General features: G+C 42.7%; 1 protein-coding gene across 2 annotated transcripts in view; it reads right to left on the bottom strand.

Annotated features, from left to right (window-relative positions):
* The window catches only part of plpp4 (phospholipid phosphatase 4), a 166932-nt gene extending 150592 nt beyond the window's left edge, over nt 1-16340 (bottom strand). Inside the window, exon 1 of one of the 2 annotated variants that reach the window (XM_008106787.3) lies at nt 15614-16340. In XM_008106787.3, coding sequence (XP_008104994.1) covers nt 15614-15669 — 56 coding nt within the window. In that variant the 5' untranslated portion in view covers nt 15670-16340. Of the gene's footprint in view, nt 1-6068; nt 7084-15613 lie in introns of those variants that run through there. The other variant, XM_016992244.2, reaches the window with a different exon arrangement.
* Between the last annotated feature and the right edge of the window lie 551 nt (nt 16341-16891).

Below are 16891 nucleotides of genomic sequence, written 5' to 3'. Positions count from 1 at the left end.
CGGCAAAGGTCACAGCAGTATTGGAATGGCGGGCGCCAACCAACAAGAAAGAGGTGCAACGATTCTTGGGGTTCGCGAACTACTACCGCAAGTTCATTCCAGACTTTGCCCGCTGGTCTGACCCAATCACCAGCTGCATCCGTGGGAAACAGCCTTTCCGCTGGACAGATCAAGCAGAGAAAGGTTTCCAGCAACTAAAGAAATTATTCACGTCCCAGCCAATCCTTCAGCATCCAGATCCTGAAACCCCTTTTGTCGTGCAGGCGGACGCCTCCGATGTGGCGATTGGGGCTGTACTCCTACAACCAGTGGGAGATCATCTCCATCCTTGTGCCTTTTATTCCCGTCAATTGACTGCACCAGAGAGAAATTACACTATTTGGGAAAAAGAACTTTTGGCCATAAAGGCAGCCTTTGAAACTTGGAGACATTGGTTAGAAGGGGCCAAATATCCCATTGAAGTCCATACTGATCATCGGAATCTAGAGCATCTAAGAACTGCCCGCAAGCTAAATCAGAGGCAACAACGCTGGGCTTTATTCTTTGAACGTTTTAACTTCCAAATTCATTATGTAACCCCAGCCCAGACCAAGCAAGCAGATGCCCTGTCACGGAAACCGGAATACGCTGCAGGGCGCAAGGAGACCTTTGAGTCCCAGCTGCTACAACCCGAGAACTTTGCCACGCTCACAGTGGGAAACACCAAATCCACTCCCATTGAATCAACTCCCTCTACTCCAGGCCCCCTTTGTGCTCAGGAAATCAGGGCTAGTCAGCAAGCAGATGCTTGGGCACAAGACCAACTTCGCCAAGGGCTACGTTTTCCCTTTTCGCTCAAGGATGGGCTACTTTGCTATAGAAATCATGTTTACATCCCCCCAGGACCGGGCAGGGAAAAAGCACTTCGTCTGTGTCATGACTGCAAGCCAGCAGGGCATTTCGGACTATTCAAAACCATGCATTTGATCCTAAGAGACTTCTGGTGGCCCAAGGTCCGCAAGGATGTGGAGAAATATGTCAACACCTGCCCAGTATGCCAGCGCTCCAAGACAAGAAGGGAAAGACCCTCAGGGCTTCTGCATCCCCTCCCTACCCCATCCCACCCATGGGAAATAATCTCTGCGGATTTTATCACTGATCTACCACCTTCCTGCGGATTCACCACGATCCTAGTGGTGGTGGACCTTTTTACCAAGTTAGCCCATTTCATTCCCTGTGATGGCCTTCCCACGGCCAAAGAGACTGCAGATCTATTCCTTCAACATGTTTTCAGATTACATGGATTGCCCAAGAGTTTGGTCACAGACCGTGGGTCCCAATTCACCTCTCGGTTCTGGAAAGCACTACAAAAACTATTGGGCATAGACTCTCATTTATCTTCGGCTCACCATCCCCAAACGGATGGGCAAACTGAGCGCACCAATGCCACTTTGGAACAATACCTTCGCTGTTATGTGAACTACCAGCAGGACAATTGGGTTTCCCTGTTACCGCTGTCAGAGTTTGCCTACAACAATGGGGTCCAGGCTTCAACTAAAGAAACCCCGTTCTTTGCAAACTACGGCTTCCATCCACGTTTCTTTCCTCCTGTCATTGAAACCTCAGAAGTTCCCGCAGCAGAGGACTGGCTGCAGGAACTCACAGCGGTGCAACAACTTTTGCTCCAGCAACTGGACCAAGCCAAGGAGGACTATAAACGCCACGCTGACAAACATCGCCAGCCGGGCCCCGAAATCAAGGTAGGAGACCGGGTTCTTCTGTCCACTCGCTTTTTGCCCTCCCATCGCCCTTGCCGGAAATTAGATGCCCGTTTCATTGGGCCCTACCCAGTGGTGGCGCAACTTAACCCCGTGACTTTCAAACTCCAACTTCCGCGCTCTATGCGCATTCATCCAGTGTTTCATCGCTCTCTGCTACTTCCGGCGGAAGGTGTGCGCCCTGATGCAGACCGTCCGGCCCCCACTCCTGTTTTGGTGGATGGGGAGGAGGAATTCGAGGTTCAGGACATTTTGGATTCTCGCTTTCACCGCCGCCGCCTACAATATCTCATTGACTGGGTGGGTTTTGGTCCCGAGGAACGCTCTTGGGAAGACGCTTCCACAGTCCATGCCCCAGATTTAGCCCGCCGCTTCCATCTGACCTATCCCGCCAAGCCGCGGCCTCGCGCCTCGGGGAGAGAGTCCCAGTTTGAGAGGGGGCTTGAGGAGGGGGATAGTGTGATGACTCATGGGCCATGTAGTCCCGTTCCTAGTGCTGTTGTGAATGATGAAGAGGAAAACTTGGGTTTTCCACCATTTCAGCCAGAAAAGGAACTATCCCAGCCAGAAATTGAGCCTTTGCACCTGCAGGAGGCTTGTCTTCCAGAAATCTGCCAAACAAGCCCTGAGTCGAGTTCTCCCCCTTTTTCGCGCCGTAATTATTATCTCCAGCAAAAAGGAGTGCAACAAGCTAATCGCAGGAGTTTGAGAATTGCAGCAAAGCATTCAGATGATTAAGCCTGCTGCCATGAGAAATTTTAGGGAGTCATACATTTGGACACAGAGATTGACTTTCGTTTCTGATTCCCCAGAGAAGTGTTCTCTGGTGGGAAAACGAGGCCTATTTAGGTTCCTTGCTCCCGAAGGAATCTTGCGGAGTCAATTCGTCAGCTACCGGAGCAGCGTGTGTGAACAGCTACTCCTGTTTTCAAGCCTTTGTTCCTGTTCCAAGCCTTCGTTCTCAGCCTTGTTTTCTCCCCGGATCTTGCCTTGTTTTCCGGACCTCGCCAAGTAATTACCACGGATCTTGTTCTTGCTCCTCGTTTCCTTGTTGCCTTGAATCAAGCTTTGTGTGCCAAGAATCAAGTTATTTCCTAGCCTTGCTCAAGTTCATGGACTAAAGGACCTTGTCATCTCCCCTCACTTGCTTGGCAAGTGAGTGTTTCGGTTATTGGATTACAACTTTGGACCTTAATATTTCATATTGGACATTGCTTTTTTGGACTAATTTTGACCTTTCCTGAAAGGTCTACTTCTGGACTATTTCCTATACTTGTTTTTATTAACTTTATATATTTCCTTAATAAAGATATTAGATAGATTCTGGTCTCTGTGTATGGTTATTGGTGCTCTGCAGCCTGGGTCGTGACACATTTGGGCAATATAAATTATTAATAAAACAAAAGACCTGACCTCCTCTCCAAGGCTTGTCTGAGCTTGTTTGTTTCACAATAAACCTCAATTTTATCATTACATAATTATTCAGGAGTTTTATGATATTATTGGCACCTGTTCATGGCTTGGGGTTACTTGTAAGACATTGAGTGGCTTTTAAAATTAATTTGTGCTATCTGTGGGCTATTAATTAAAATTTGCATGTATCTTTAATTTTTTTCATCATTGGAAATAAACTACAAGTCAGGAAAGGGCAGGAGTTCATGTTGAATGAAAATGTTAAATGCAACTCAAAATGTTTTTGTCTGAAAAATGGACATAAGCTTGCTTTTGTAACGCAGGGAAATATGCACACAAAACTTTTGTATAAAGAGAAACCTATAGCAAAGGGAGCATATTAGAAAAGTGCACAGTAAAATACAAACACATTATCATGAGATAAGTTAAAACAAAGAAACACATGGCTCCTTTTTTGAGCCAGGATGTTTGGGTAACAACTGAATTTTATAAACTCGATGACATTTACTCACCACCTATCAGCGCAAAGTCACACATTGCTAGTGCAGCATATGACACAACAGAAAGATGCTGGTATAAATCCATGTGTAAACCCTGTGATAATTAGCTCATGGAAACCTTAGCAATTGTCAGCATGAGCCTCGGTGAAAACAAGAACTATGTATCTCTTTGTTTTGATTCTGTACTCTGCTAAGAAGCAACCTTTCACATCATATATTGTAATTATCATTGAAATTATGTCACCTACACCCATATTTAGTGATGTGTCATTTCTATAATGAAGGAATCCAAGCACAAATTCTGGTCTTATGTTATACTTTATTAGTTTTACTAAGTTACATGGGGCAGCTTGTATTAAAAATGCCTTAACAGGAGACTATCACACTGATGAGGCATTGTTCATTTTTTTAATAAAATGTATCAGAGGGAATCTTTTAAGGCTTTATTCATCTAAAAATTAATCAATCAAGCACAATACAAATCACGTGTTATAAATACGAGATTATTAGAGATATCAGGCACTAATTAACAGTTTGCGCCATATGACCCCTTTAACCATTGATTCAATATCCATTACTTATCTGCCCTCAAACCCCCCACCCCTCAGAGGTTGTGGGCCTCTCTAAATCCTCTAGAGAAATTCTATGTATGCGTCCAACTCAAGAATTATCAAAATATAGTTTTTTTTATCCATGGTTCTATGTATTCAAAGCAGATCTTGGTGTGTGTTCCCCATGGATGCTGGAGTCATACTGTATTGCAATTCCAACATAACCAACAAGTTCAACCTGTAGATACGCCATATACTTATTCCTTCCTTCCAGAACATGACAACTTACCTAGTATGATTTTCACCTATCAATTATCAAATTGATAAAATTTCAAGGAAAATCACAAAAGTTGGAGAAAGTCATGGAGATATTTGTGATTATTTTTATTTAGGAATGCACATTTGTTATGTAAACAAATAAAAAACCAGTCACAAAGGAGAGAGCTTTAGCTCCGTAGCAGACCGTATTCTTTACGTGAAGATATTACCTGTTTTTAACTATGGGTACAGGTCTCTAGGAATTTCTAGGTACATCACAACTATATGGTCAATTTCTCCCAGAAGTTAACTACAGAACTGTAATGAGGGACTCAAAAGATTTATAGAGATAACATTTTAATCAAATCCATTGATCAAATGTACAAAAGTCAAAAAATGTAAATGTGGAGGGTTGACTGTTTTTGAAAAATTTGTCAAAAAACAAATATTTGAGTGTTGAGAAACCCTAGCAAGAAGAAGCCTGGACTGAAGAGAATCTTCACAAATTCAGATTTTTTGTGTGCAAAATTCCAATGTGGTTGTTTTGCAGGGAAACAGCATTCTCTGTGCAGCATTTTTTTTATGCAAAAATATTATTTTATGGGGGAAAACCTATTTTTGTTACACAAAAAATTGTTTACTGAGCAAAAAATGTGCATATTTTGTGCAAAATAGGCTCCAACTTAACACAAACCACAAGTAATATCGACCTCAATGAACAAACAATGTCCAGGAGAAGCATACCATGGAGATGAATCAGAGGACATTTCTCTAGGTATCACAAAATCTTTCAGTGTGGTCAAATCCTGGTAGAACCATACCATAGGGTCATACAGGAGGACCTGGGAAATGCCAAGAGAGGACACCTCTCTGGGTATCACTAGATCATCCAACATAAATTTATGGCTAATGTCTGGAGCAAGTACACATAGAGTCATACTGGAGGACCTAGGAAATGCCTATAGAGGATGTGGGTAAATGAAACCACAAATACCAGTCCCATACAAAAATTATACTGTACCACCTTTCGTCTTCATGCTGGCTAGACTGCAACTCATTCTTTCTTTCCTAGACTACAGTCAAGCATAGAAGGACCATTCTAGCTCAGTAGCTACCAGATATCAATATTCGCTGAGCAAACCTCTACCAACCAGAAGTTGCCAACACTAGCACTAAGACACAGCATGTCAAAGCTCTTTATATCCAGTAGAGTTGTGCATTAATCGCATTTCCTCCGGTACCTGCGGCACATCTGGTACCTTTGGGAGCACAAAATTGGAAGGGCCCTCCCAGTACAAAAACCCATCCACAATGAAAGCAAGTGAGAGCTGATCACAGCTCCTCCTCTGCTTTTCGGCATCACAGTTTAATTTTTTTTATTAATCCCCCAGCAAACAAAAAGAAAACCCTAATTTCCTGAAAACTGTTACCAGTTACCTCTCCTCTAGAACAGAAAGTAGAAACAGCTGTAAGGAAGCATTAAACCCAAAGCAGAAAGGAGATTGAAGTATGCCAGGAAAAAAATCCAACTTTTTTAAAGGAAGCCCAGGGAGGATAAAAAGCTCCAGAAGGTCATCACTCTTCCTTACCTGGAAGTAGGAAGCCTCATTAAAATGCCTTGGAAAGTGCATGTGGCATGCTCGCCCGGGAGAGAAAGTGCAGGTGCCTACCTGCAGAGCCTCTCCTCTAGAGTAAGAAACAGCTTTAAGAACTTGTCTCCTTTAAATGCCTTGGAAATTACGTGTGGCATGCAGGTCCAGGGAAGAAAGCACAGACATCTGCCTGCAGTGCCTCTCTTCTATAGTAGAAGGTAAGAACTTGCCTCTTTAAAGCATGTGCCTGCCTGCAGCTGAGCGCCTCTCCTCTAGAGTAGAAAAACAGCTTTAAGAACAAGAAGCCTCCTTAGTGTTGGAGCCTCCCTGCAGCACCACTCCTCTAGAGTAAGAAACAGCTTTAAGAACTTGCCTCCTTTAAATGCCTTGGAAAGTGTGTGTGGCATGCAGGCCCAAGAGAGAAAGTACAGGCTCCTGCCTGCAGCACCTTTCCCCTAGAGTAGAAACAACTTAAATGCCTAAAATGATGGGAAAGGAGGCCTGGGAAGTGCTCCCCCATCATGGGCTAATAGAAAATGAGTCTTTCGGCACCCCAGAGTGAAAACAGATATCTGCCCTCCAGAATTTGGGAGGCTCCCAGAAATTGAATCAGGCCCCCCACCAAAATAATAATAAAATAATAAAACTTTATTTATACCCCGCCACCATCTCCCCAAAAGCTGGGACATGGAACGGATCAAGGTTTACCCAGATTGCACAACTCTAATATCCAGATTAAAGTTTCCAGAACTTCCACAGAACTGAAGGCACAACAAGCATCTCTGGAATAAGAATTGGCCTGCCACACAAAGTTATCATTTTAATACAGCAACAATCTTGCTCCCATAGATTTTGCCATCTTCCAGCCTGGGTAGCAAGGATGTGAAATGTATGGTCTTCTAATAAACTCAAACCAACATAGCTAGTGGTGAGAGATGATAGTAACTGTAGTCCAACAACATCTGGACTCCAACAACTACCTCCATCCCTTCACTGGTAATACAGTAGAGTCTCACTTATCCAACACTCGCTTATCCAATGTTCTGGATTATCCAACACATTTTTGTAGTCAATGTTTTCAATACATCGTGATATTTTGGTGCTAAATTCATAAATACAGTAATTACTACATAGCATTACTGCGTATTGAACTACTTTTTGTGTCAAATTTGTTGTATAACATGATGTTTTGGTGCTTCATTTGTAAAATTATAACCTAATTTGATGTTTAATAGGCTTTTCCTTAATGCCTCCTTATTATCCAACATATTCGCTTATCCAACATTCTGCCGGCCCGTTTATGTTGGATAAGTGAGACTCTACTGTACTTCCAAGATTTAAGAGGAGCATATACTCTGGTAGCTAATACAAGAATGTGTCATGAACTTCTATCAGTTAACTCCATGGTCCAAACCCACAGAGATTTAATTTAGATTATTGGTTGGTGTCTCCTTCCACCCACATCTTGTGGGAGGAATTGGACTAATCCTAATATAGTAGAGTCTCACTTATCCAAGCAAAACGGGCCGGCAAAAGCTTGGATAAGTGAATATCTTGGATAATAAGGAGGGATTAAGGAAAAGCCTATTAAACATCAAATTAGGTTATGATTTTACAAATTAAGCACCAAAACATCATGACAAATTTGACAGAAAAAGTAGTTCAATACACAGTAATGCTATGTAGTAATTACTGTATTTGTGAATTTAGCACCAAAATATCACGATATATTGAAAACATTGACTACAAAAATGGCTTGGATTATCCAAAGGCTTGGATAAGCGAAGCTTGGATGAGACTCTACTGTATTGCATTTTAGCAGAGCTGCAGTGTGGAATTTCCCATTGTTTTCTTGCTCTCAAGTCAAAATAGATTCCACATCTTGCACTCCAGGTGCAAACACACATGCACCATTTAGCAAAGGAGAGCTATGCTCTTCTAATCAACATAAAAACTTGTGGATACATCTCATGCATATAGCAATGTGCTTTACTAAGCAGAACCACTAGCTGCAGGCAAGGTGCACAATTAGGCCTATAACTATAGCATGATGTATGATCTTAATTGATCTTAATTCCATAAAATGAGTCTAGGACTCTAATGATTACAATCTGATGAGGTCATCCATCAAAGTACATTCAATGTTTCAATGGGACTTAATTTTGAACACACATGAATAAGACTGAGTAGAAATGCACAGGACTCTGTCTCTGATGCTAAATGGATTTTTTAAAAGGAGAGCATCCATAGAAAGTGAAATCCTTAGCCTTTACCCCTCCACATCTCACTTCCAGCTGCTCTGCTTGGCAATAAAACACCACTGTCTTCAACATGTTCTCAGAAGAGAAGCTCTACCAATGCACAGAACATAAATGAAAAAATATGCCCCACCAAACCAACAGTGTTTTATAGCCTAAAACAGTGCTACCAATGTGGACTTGTAAATAACAAGTTAATCCTAAGAACATAGCACTGTAAGTTTTATTATTAGCACATTTAGAGAATCAAGGTTGTCATTAAGAGATTAACCACATAAAGGATAGGGGGAAACCTCACATGCAGTCATTTGAATAAGATAATGAAAAATACATCCAGAAAGACTTTAAGATTCTTTTAATTATTTGAAACATACAAGCGTAAGATTCAAATATATACACATCACTTACAATACCCCAGCATGAATTTATTTTTAAAAATACACATTACACTTTTACTTTTCTACCAGAAAAACATGTCCCTCAGAACCCAGTCCACAATGCAGACAATAAATAGAATGAGACTTCCATATGGTTTCAGTTTAGTTCCATGACAGGTAAATGTGCTTGTTGTGAGTAAACAGCTGCTAAAAGGTAGTTTATCTATTCCAAGAAAACGCTATGCAGAATTAAGAGTGAAGCAGTGAAACTCCTTGTTTTGTTTTGTTTTCCCAGCTCAATATACAGTTGTCCCTCAATGTTTGTGGTTTTGAGTTTTGAGGATTCGATTAGTTGCAAATGTGATTGAAATGTTCTGTCTAGGAAACTCTAGGTTCTCCTGTGTGATTCTATGATCAATTTTCTCCAATTATGTTAGCAGATCTAAAGAGTTTTAGAAAGAACACTTTAGAAATCTCTAGTTCAGTGATTCTCAACCTGTGTGTCCCCAGGTGTTTTGGCCTACAGCTCTCATAAATCCCAGTCAGTTTACCAGCTGATAGGATTTCTTACAGTTGAAGACCAAAACATCTGGGGACCCACAGGTTGAGAACCACTGCTCTAGGTCCTCCAGTGCGATTCTACTATCATTTTCCAATGACAATCAACCACAGAATCAAGCTAGACATTCCTCAGCAATGTTATCTCAGATAAAAAAACACCAAGTTGTCTAGTCATGGTTTTTCACTCTCATTGGGGTTCTGTGCCCCTAACTCCAATGAATGTGGGGGGTTGACTGTCCTTGCATTTGATGAAGTGGACTGGAGTCCACAAAAGCTCTGTTTCACTTGGTCTTGGGCTTGATCTACACTGCCATATAAAGCAATTTCAGAATGTGGATTTAATGCATTGAAGTGCATTATACGACAGTCTAGACCAAGGGTCCTCAAACTTTTTAAGTGGAGGACTGGTTCACGGTCCCTCAGATTGTTGAGGGGCCAGACTATGATGAAATAGTCCAAAATTGGGATTTTTGTTGTTGTGTGCCTTCAAGTCATTTCAGACTTAGGTCAACCCTAAGTCTAAAGTTTAGGACAGGGGCCAGGTAAATGACCTTGGAGGGCCACATTTGACTCACGGGCCTTAGTTTGGGGACCCCTGGTCTAGACTTATATAATCCAGTTCAATGCAATTGATTCACATTCTGAAACTGCATTATATGACAGTGTAGAGCCAACCTTAAAGGTACTGCAGTAGAGTCTCACTTATCCAACATAAACAGGCCGGCAGAATGTTGGATAAGCAAAAATGTTGGATAATAAGGAGGAATTAAGGAAAAGCCTATTAAACGTCAAATTACTTTATGATTTTACAGATTAAGCACCAAAAACGTCATGTTTTACAACAAGTCTTCCACTTGTTTGGGAGTGTGGCTGCACTTGTGTTGTTGTTGGGCGTATTGGTCCACTGCGTGTTGCTGCCTAGAAAAACAGCTGTGGATCTGGGTGGGAGGCAAACTGCATTGGATAATACAGAAAGTTGGATAAGCAAAGGTTAGCTAAGCCAGACTCTACTGTATACCTTATGGAGGACCTTCTTACAGAGACACCAGAGGCATTTGAAGTGGCCAGCTTCTCGTCAAAGGAAATTTAATATAATGCAAAGTTTTTAATTTTGTTTGTGGTTTTTCTACACATTATAACTGTATTCCCAATTTGCTTCTGACATGATAAATAAATAAATAATCTTATGTGCAACATAGGTTTCTTCCTCCCAGAGTTTTTAAGAATTCCTTTGGCTATATTTGGCCCTGCATCACTTTGAAGTTAAGTTATGCAACACGTACATGAAGGGCAAGGAAACAAGCTCCCTGGCCTTGCCATCCTGCACACCTGAGTTGTTCTTTTTAAAAGATGAGAACTAGCAACAGTTTCTCATTGTCTCCTGATTATTATAAAAGCCAAACACCTAGTGTATTATAAAAGCCAAACACCTAGTGAAAATCACCCAGCACAGATGTATGAGATTCTTTGCAATTATAATGAATGGGAATCTCTAAATGAAGAGTCTCATCCAATTAAAAGAAAATCAGCAGTGGTGCAGGGAGACTCTGTATACAGTGGCTGCAGCAAGACCAGAACAAAAAATACAGTAATACAGTAGGGTCTTGGCAGAAAGGGAAGAGCATTTTCTCTCCAGTGGCTGGTGGCTAGCATCAGGCCTAATATCAGCCCCATAGGAAGAAACCCAGTCCTGAACATTTTTCCTCCTGGTTAGCAGCAGGCTTAATATCAGCCCCATAGGAAGAAACCCACTCCTGTTTTCCCTCCTGGTTAGAAGCGGGCTTAATATCAGCCCCACAGGAAGAAACCTACCCCTGAGCGTTTTCCCTCCTGGTTAAAAGCGGGCTAAATATCAGCTCCATAGGAACAAACCCACTCCTGAGCATTCCCTCCTCGCTAGCAGAGGGCCCGTTTTGAGACAGCATGGTGTAGTGTAGTGGTTTGAGAGTTGGACTACGGTTGGGGCTTGATTCCCCACTCAGCCATGGAAACCCACTGGGTGATCTTGGACAAGTCACACACTCAGACCCAGAAAACCCAATGAAACAGGAAATAACACTTTAAAACCAGAAACAGGTTTCCTTATTCAGAGGCGGATGGCCATTTGTCAGGAGTGATTTGATAGTGCACTATGATTTCTGTTCCTGTGTGATAAATGTCATTTCCAAATTGGTTCTGTCATAGAAACATGGCAAAACTTTATTACACTGCCAAAAAAAATTCTTTGTGCAAGGGACATTGTTCTATAAATAGCACATTATGGTTGTTGAGTCTCTCTCCACAAATTTAACAAAGTTTCAGCTACAAAAACAATGTTTCTGAAGTAGAACAATGACTTTTAAAGTAAAGACAACCCAGAAAAACAGGAAATAACACTTTCAAACCAGGAACAGATTTTTGTTATTATTAAAAATATATATATAACTTTGAAAATTTGCCAAAAATCTGAACATAAGTCAAACATTGTTAGATTTGGTGAGCTAACAGGGGTAAATGTGTTCTACCATTGTAGCAAGTTTCATTAGGATAGCTCAAAAAATGAGGGAGAGAGAAGCCCCTCAAGTTTCCCCATTGACAATAATGTTTTCTTTCATGCACATGCGCATCCGCCATTAACGAGGTACATATGAAGATTCAGAAGTTTCGGAAAGATTTGAACTTTTTGTCCTCAAAATTCGGAAATGACTTAAGAAACGAAGCGCCAGCGCCCCCAACTTTCGAAGAGAGTTTAGAACCATTTTTTTCCTGGATCACATATGCCTACTGCCTACAATTATAGGAGTAGATTGAGTCCAGATAATGTTAATGATTATGATAGTGAAGACAATGATAATAATATTAATAATGATGATGATGACAAACCAAGATTCCTCCACTGTTTCTTCCCTCTACAACTGTGGGGCTAGTTTGAATACATTAAAATATATAGTTTGGATACACAGAAAAATTCACTAAAGAGTTGGCAGCAATTTCATCTCTCTCCACCTTTAGCTCCCCCTTACCACTATGAGACTCCTTTAAATATATTTAAAAGGAGTTATAGTTTGAATATATATATATATTAAAAGAAACTATATGGTGACCAGCAATCCAAACTCTCTCTGCCTTTCCTTTCCCCCTACAACTATGGAGCTAGTTTAATGCATCATCATCGTTATTGTCATCATCCTACTTTTTCTTTCTCTCAACAGGGACTGAAATATAGTCTGAGTACATAGAAAAATAAAGCTCTCTCCACCTTTCCTTTCCCCAAAACAATTGGACTACCTTGACAACATTAAGAGTAATAGTAGTATCAGTATTCCACTTTTCTCTCTCTCTCAAAAGAGACACAAATATAGTTTGAAGACATTGAAAAATAAACTCTAGGGTGAGCAGCAAAGCAACTTCTCTCCCTCTTCAGCTCCCTTTATAACTAGGGGGTCTAGCTTAAATGTATTGAAAAATAAGTTATAGTTTGAACACATTAAAAAACAAACTCTAGAGTTAGCAGCAACCCAACCACTTTCCTTTCACCTGCATAGGGCTAATCTGAATACATTAAAATATTATTATTAGTAGGAGTATCCTGCTTTCTCTCTCTCTCTCTCTCTCAAAAGAGAATCAAATATAGTTTGAATACACATAGAATTAAACTCTAGGGTTAGGATGAACTCAACTCCCCTTCATCCTTAGCTCCCCTTTATAACAACGGAGCTAGCTTGAATACATTGGAAAAATAAGCTATTGTTTGATTACATTGAAAAATACATTCTAGGGTGAACAGCAACCCAAGCTCTCTCTCCACCTTTCTTTCCAGCTATAACTATGGAGCTGATTTGAATGTATTATCATCCTCTTCGCTTCTTCTCTCTCTCAAAAGAGACTTAAATATAGTTTGAATAAACAGAAAAATAAACTCTAGGCTTAGAAACAACCTAACCTCTCTCTATACTTTGCTCCCTTTTATAACTATGGGGCTAGCATGAATACATTGAAAAAATAAGCTATAGTTTGAACACATTGAATAACCAACTCTAGGGTTAGAGGCAACCAAACCTCTCTCCAGCCTTAGCTCCCCTTTATAACTATGGGGCAAACTTGAATACACTGAAAAATAAACTCTAGGGTAAGAAGCAACCCAGGGCCCTTCCATACAGCCCTATATCTCAGAATATCAAGGCAGAAAATCCCACAATATCTGCTTTGAACTGGGTTATCTGAGTCCACACCTCAGATAATGTGGGATTTTTTGCCTCGATATACTGGAATATAGGGTTGTGTGGAAGGGCCCCTAGCCTCTCTCCATCCTTCGCTCCCCCTTATAACTATGAGGTGAACTTGAACACACTGAAAAATAAACTCTAGGGTGAGTCTCTCTCCATCCTTGGCTCCCAACTATGGGGTGAGCTTGAATACATTGAGAAATAAACTCTGGGATGAGAAGCAACCCAACCACTTTCCATCCTTAGCTCTCCTTTACAACTATGGAGCTAGCATGAATGCATTGACAAAATAAGCTATGGTTTGAACATACTGAATAATCAGCTGTAGAGTGAGAAGCAACCCAATCTCTCTCCATCCTAGCTCCCCTTCACAACTATGGGGTGAGCTTGAATACACTAGAAATAAACTCTGGGGTGAGAGGCAACCCAATCTCTCTCCATCCTCAGCTCCCCTGTACCACCCTTAGCTCCCCATTACAACTATGGGTTGAGCCTGAACACATTGAATAACCAACTCTAGGGTCAGAGGCAACCCAATCTCTCTCCATCCTTAGCTCCCCTTCATAACTATGGGGTGAGCTTGAGCACACTGAAAAACAAACTCTAGGGTTAGAGGCAACCCAATCTCTCTCCATCCAACTCCCCTTTACAACTATGGGGTGAGCTTGAACACATTGAATAACCAACTCTAGGGTTAGAGGCAACCCAGTCTCTCTCCATCCTTGCTCCCCTTTACCATCCTTAACTGCCCATGACAACTATGGGGTGAGCTTGAACACAGTGAATAACCAACTCTAGGGTTAGAGGCAGCCCAGTCTCTCTCCATCCTTAGCTCCCCTTTACAACTATGGGGTGAGCTTGAATACACTAAAAATAAACTCTGGGGTGAGAGGCAACCCAATCTCTCTCCATCCTTGTTCCCCTTTACCATCTTTAACTGCCCATAACAATTATGGGCTGAACTTGAACACAGTGAATAACCAACTCTAGGGTTAGAGGCAACCCAGTCTCTCTCCATACTTAGCTCCCCTTTACAACTATGGGGTGAGCTTGAATACACTAAAAATAAACTCTGGGGTGAGAGGCAACCCAATCTCTCTCCATCCTTAGCTCCCCTTTACCATCCTTGATGCCCATTACAACTATGGGATGAGCTTGAACACACTGAAAAACAAACTCTAGGGTTTCAGGCAATACAACCTCTCTCCATCCTAGTTCCCCATTCCAACTATGGTGTGAGCTTGAACACACTGAATAACCAGATCTAAGGTTAGAGGCAACCCAGCCTCTCTCCATCCTTAGCTCCCCTTCATAACTATGGGACGAGCTTAAACACATTGAATAACCAACTCTAGGGTTAGAGGCAACCCAATCTCTCTCCATTCTAGTTGCCCATTACAACTATGTATGGGGTGAGCTTGAACACACTGAATAACCAACTCTAGGGTTAGAGGCAACCCAGTATCTCCATACTTAGCTCCCCTTCATAACTATGGGGCGAGCTTGAGCACATTGAAAAACAAACTCCAGGGTGAGTCTCTCTCTATCCTTAACTCCCCTTTCCAACTATGAGGGGAGCTTGAATACATTGAGAAATAAAGTCTGGGGTGAGAGGCAAACCAATCTCTCTGCTTCCTTAGCTCCCCTGGGGGAACTCTCTCCCCCAGACTGTGGTGGAGGCTCCTTCTTTGGAGGCTTTTAAACAGATGCTGGATGGCCATCTGTCGGAGGTGCTTTGAATGCAATTTCCTGCTTCTTGGCAGGGGGTTGGACTGGATGGCCCATGAGGTCTCTTCCAACTCTACTATTCTATGATTCTATGATTCTATCTCTCTCCATCCTTAGCTCCGCTGTACCATCCTTAACAGCCCATTACAACTATGCGATGAGCTCGAACACATTGAATAACCAACTCTAGGGTTAGAGGCAACCCAGCCTCTCTCCATCCTTAGCTTCCCTTTATAACTATGGGGCGAGCTTGAATACATTGAATAATAAACTCGAGGCTGAGCCGCAACCCAAGCTCTCTCCAAAGTTGAGGCTTTCAGGAGGTGCTGCAAGCGACCCACCTGAGAGAGGGAGGGAAGGAAGGAGGGAAAGAAAGAGAGAAAGAGAGGGGGGGGGAGAGTTGGGCCACTTACACGAAGACGCCGAAGAGGAGGACGCGGACGCCGACCTCGAGGGCGAGCTCCCGCATGGTTCGGTCCCGAGAGAGGAGGAGGAGGCGGCGGCGGCGTCCAGCGGAGGCAGGGGCCACGGAGCGGCAGCGGCTTCAGAGCCGGGCGGCGAGTGCCATGGGAAAGTCTGCTTCAGCTGGGATGGACCAAGAAACGGCTCTGGCTGGCGGGTGCGCGAAGGCAGCGAGTCCATGCCAGAGCCCCGCCACCGCCGCAGACAGCGCCCGCCGAGACCCCGCCACGGCGCCGAATGAATGAGCCGAGGAAGGCGAAGAGAAGGAGGAGGAGGAGGAGCCCGGCGCTGCCCCCACCAGCAGGCAGAGGCGGATTCTCCGCTTGGCCTCCGAAAGAAGGAATGCCCGAAAACAGGCAGGAGAGGGGATCCTTCCCGAGGGATTCCCCAGCCCTCCCCGCCCAGGATACCCTCTCTGCTCCAAGCTTTCCTTCCTTTCCCTAGAGGTTTACCAACAGACGCTCCCCGAGTTACAACAGGAAAAACCTACCCCTAGGAGGGGAAATTCGCTCCTGAAAGAATTACCATAGGCAGAAGGTGTCTCTCCTCTGGAGCTTTCTCACCGATCCATGTATTCCAAATTTTCCAAAATTGGGACAGAAAGTGAGGTGGCAAAATATTCACCTGTTTTCTGAGTGTTGCCCAAGGCTTTCATGGCCGAAATAACAGAGTTGTTGTGTGTTTTCCGGGCGGTATGGCCATGTTCCAGAAGAATTCTCTCCTAACGTTTCGCTTCATCTGTGGCAGACATCCTCATATACCTCGCAACCTCTGAGGATGCCTGCCATAGATGTGGGCGAAACCTCAGGAGAGAATACTTCTGGAACATGGCCATACCGCCCGGAAAACACACAACAACCCTGTTTTCTGAGTGATGTTTTTTATTTAGTAAAGGTAAAGGTTTCCCCTGACAGGGTTGTTGTATGTCTTTCGGGCTGTGTGGCCATGCTCCAGAAGTATTCTCTCCTGACGTTTCGCCCACATCTATGGCAGGCATCCTCAGAGGTTGTGAGGCATGGAGAAACTAGGCAAGGAAGGTAAATATATATCTGTGGAGAGTCCAGGGTGTGTGCTTGACCACTCCAACAACTATCATGTCAGACTACACAGAGAAGCCATTGAAATCTACAAGCATGTGGACAACTTCAACAGAAAGGAAGAAACCATGAAAATGAACAAAATCTGGCTACCAGTATTAAAAAACTCAAAAATCAGAACAGTAGATGGGA

The sequence above is a fragment of the Anolis carolinensis genome, chromosome 3 (genome assembly GCF_035594765.1).
Source record: "Anolis carolinensis isolate JA03-04 chromosome 3, rAnoCar3.1.pri, whole genome shotgun sequence".
NCBI classification, from domain to species: domain Eukaryota; kingdom Metazoa; phylum Chordata; class Lepidosauria; order Squamata; family Dactyloidae; genus Anolis; species Anolis carolinensis.
This window is presented reverse-complemented; position numbering and strand designations above follow the sequence as displayed.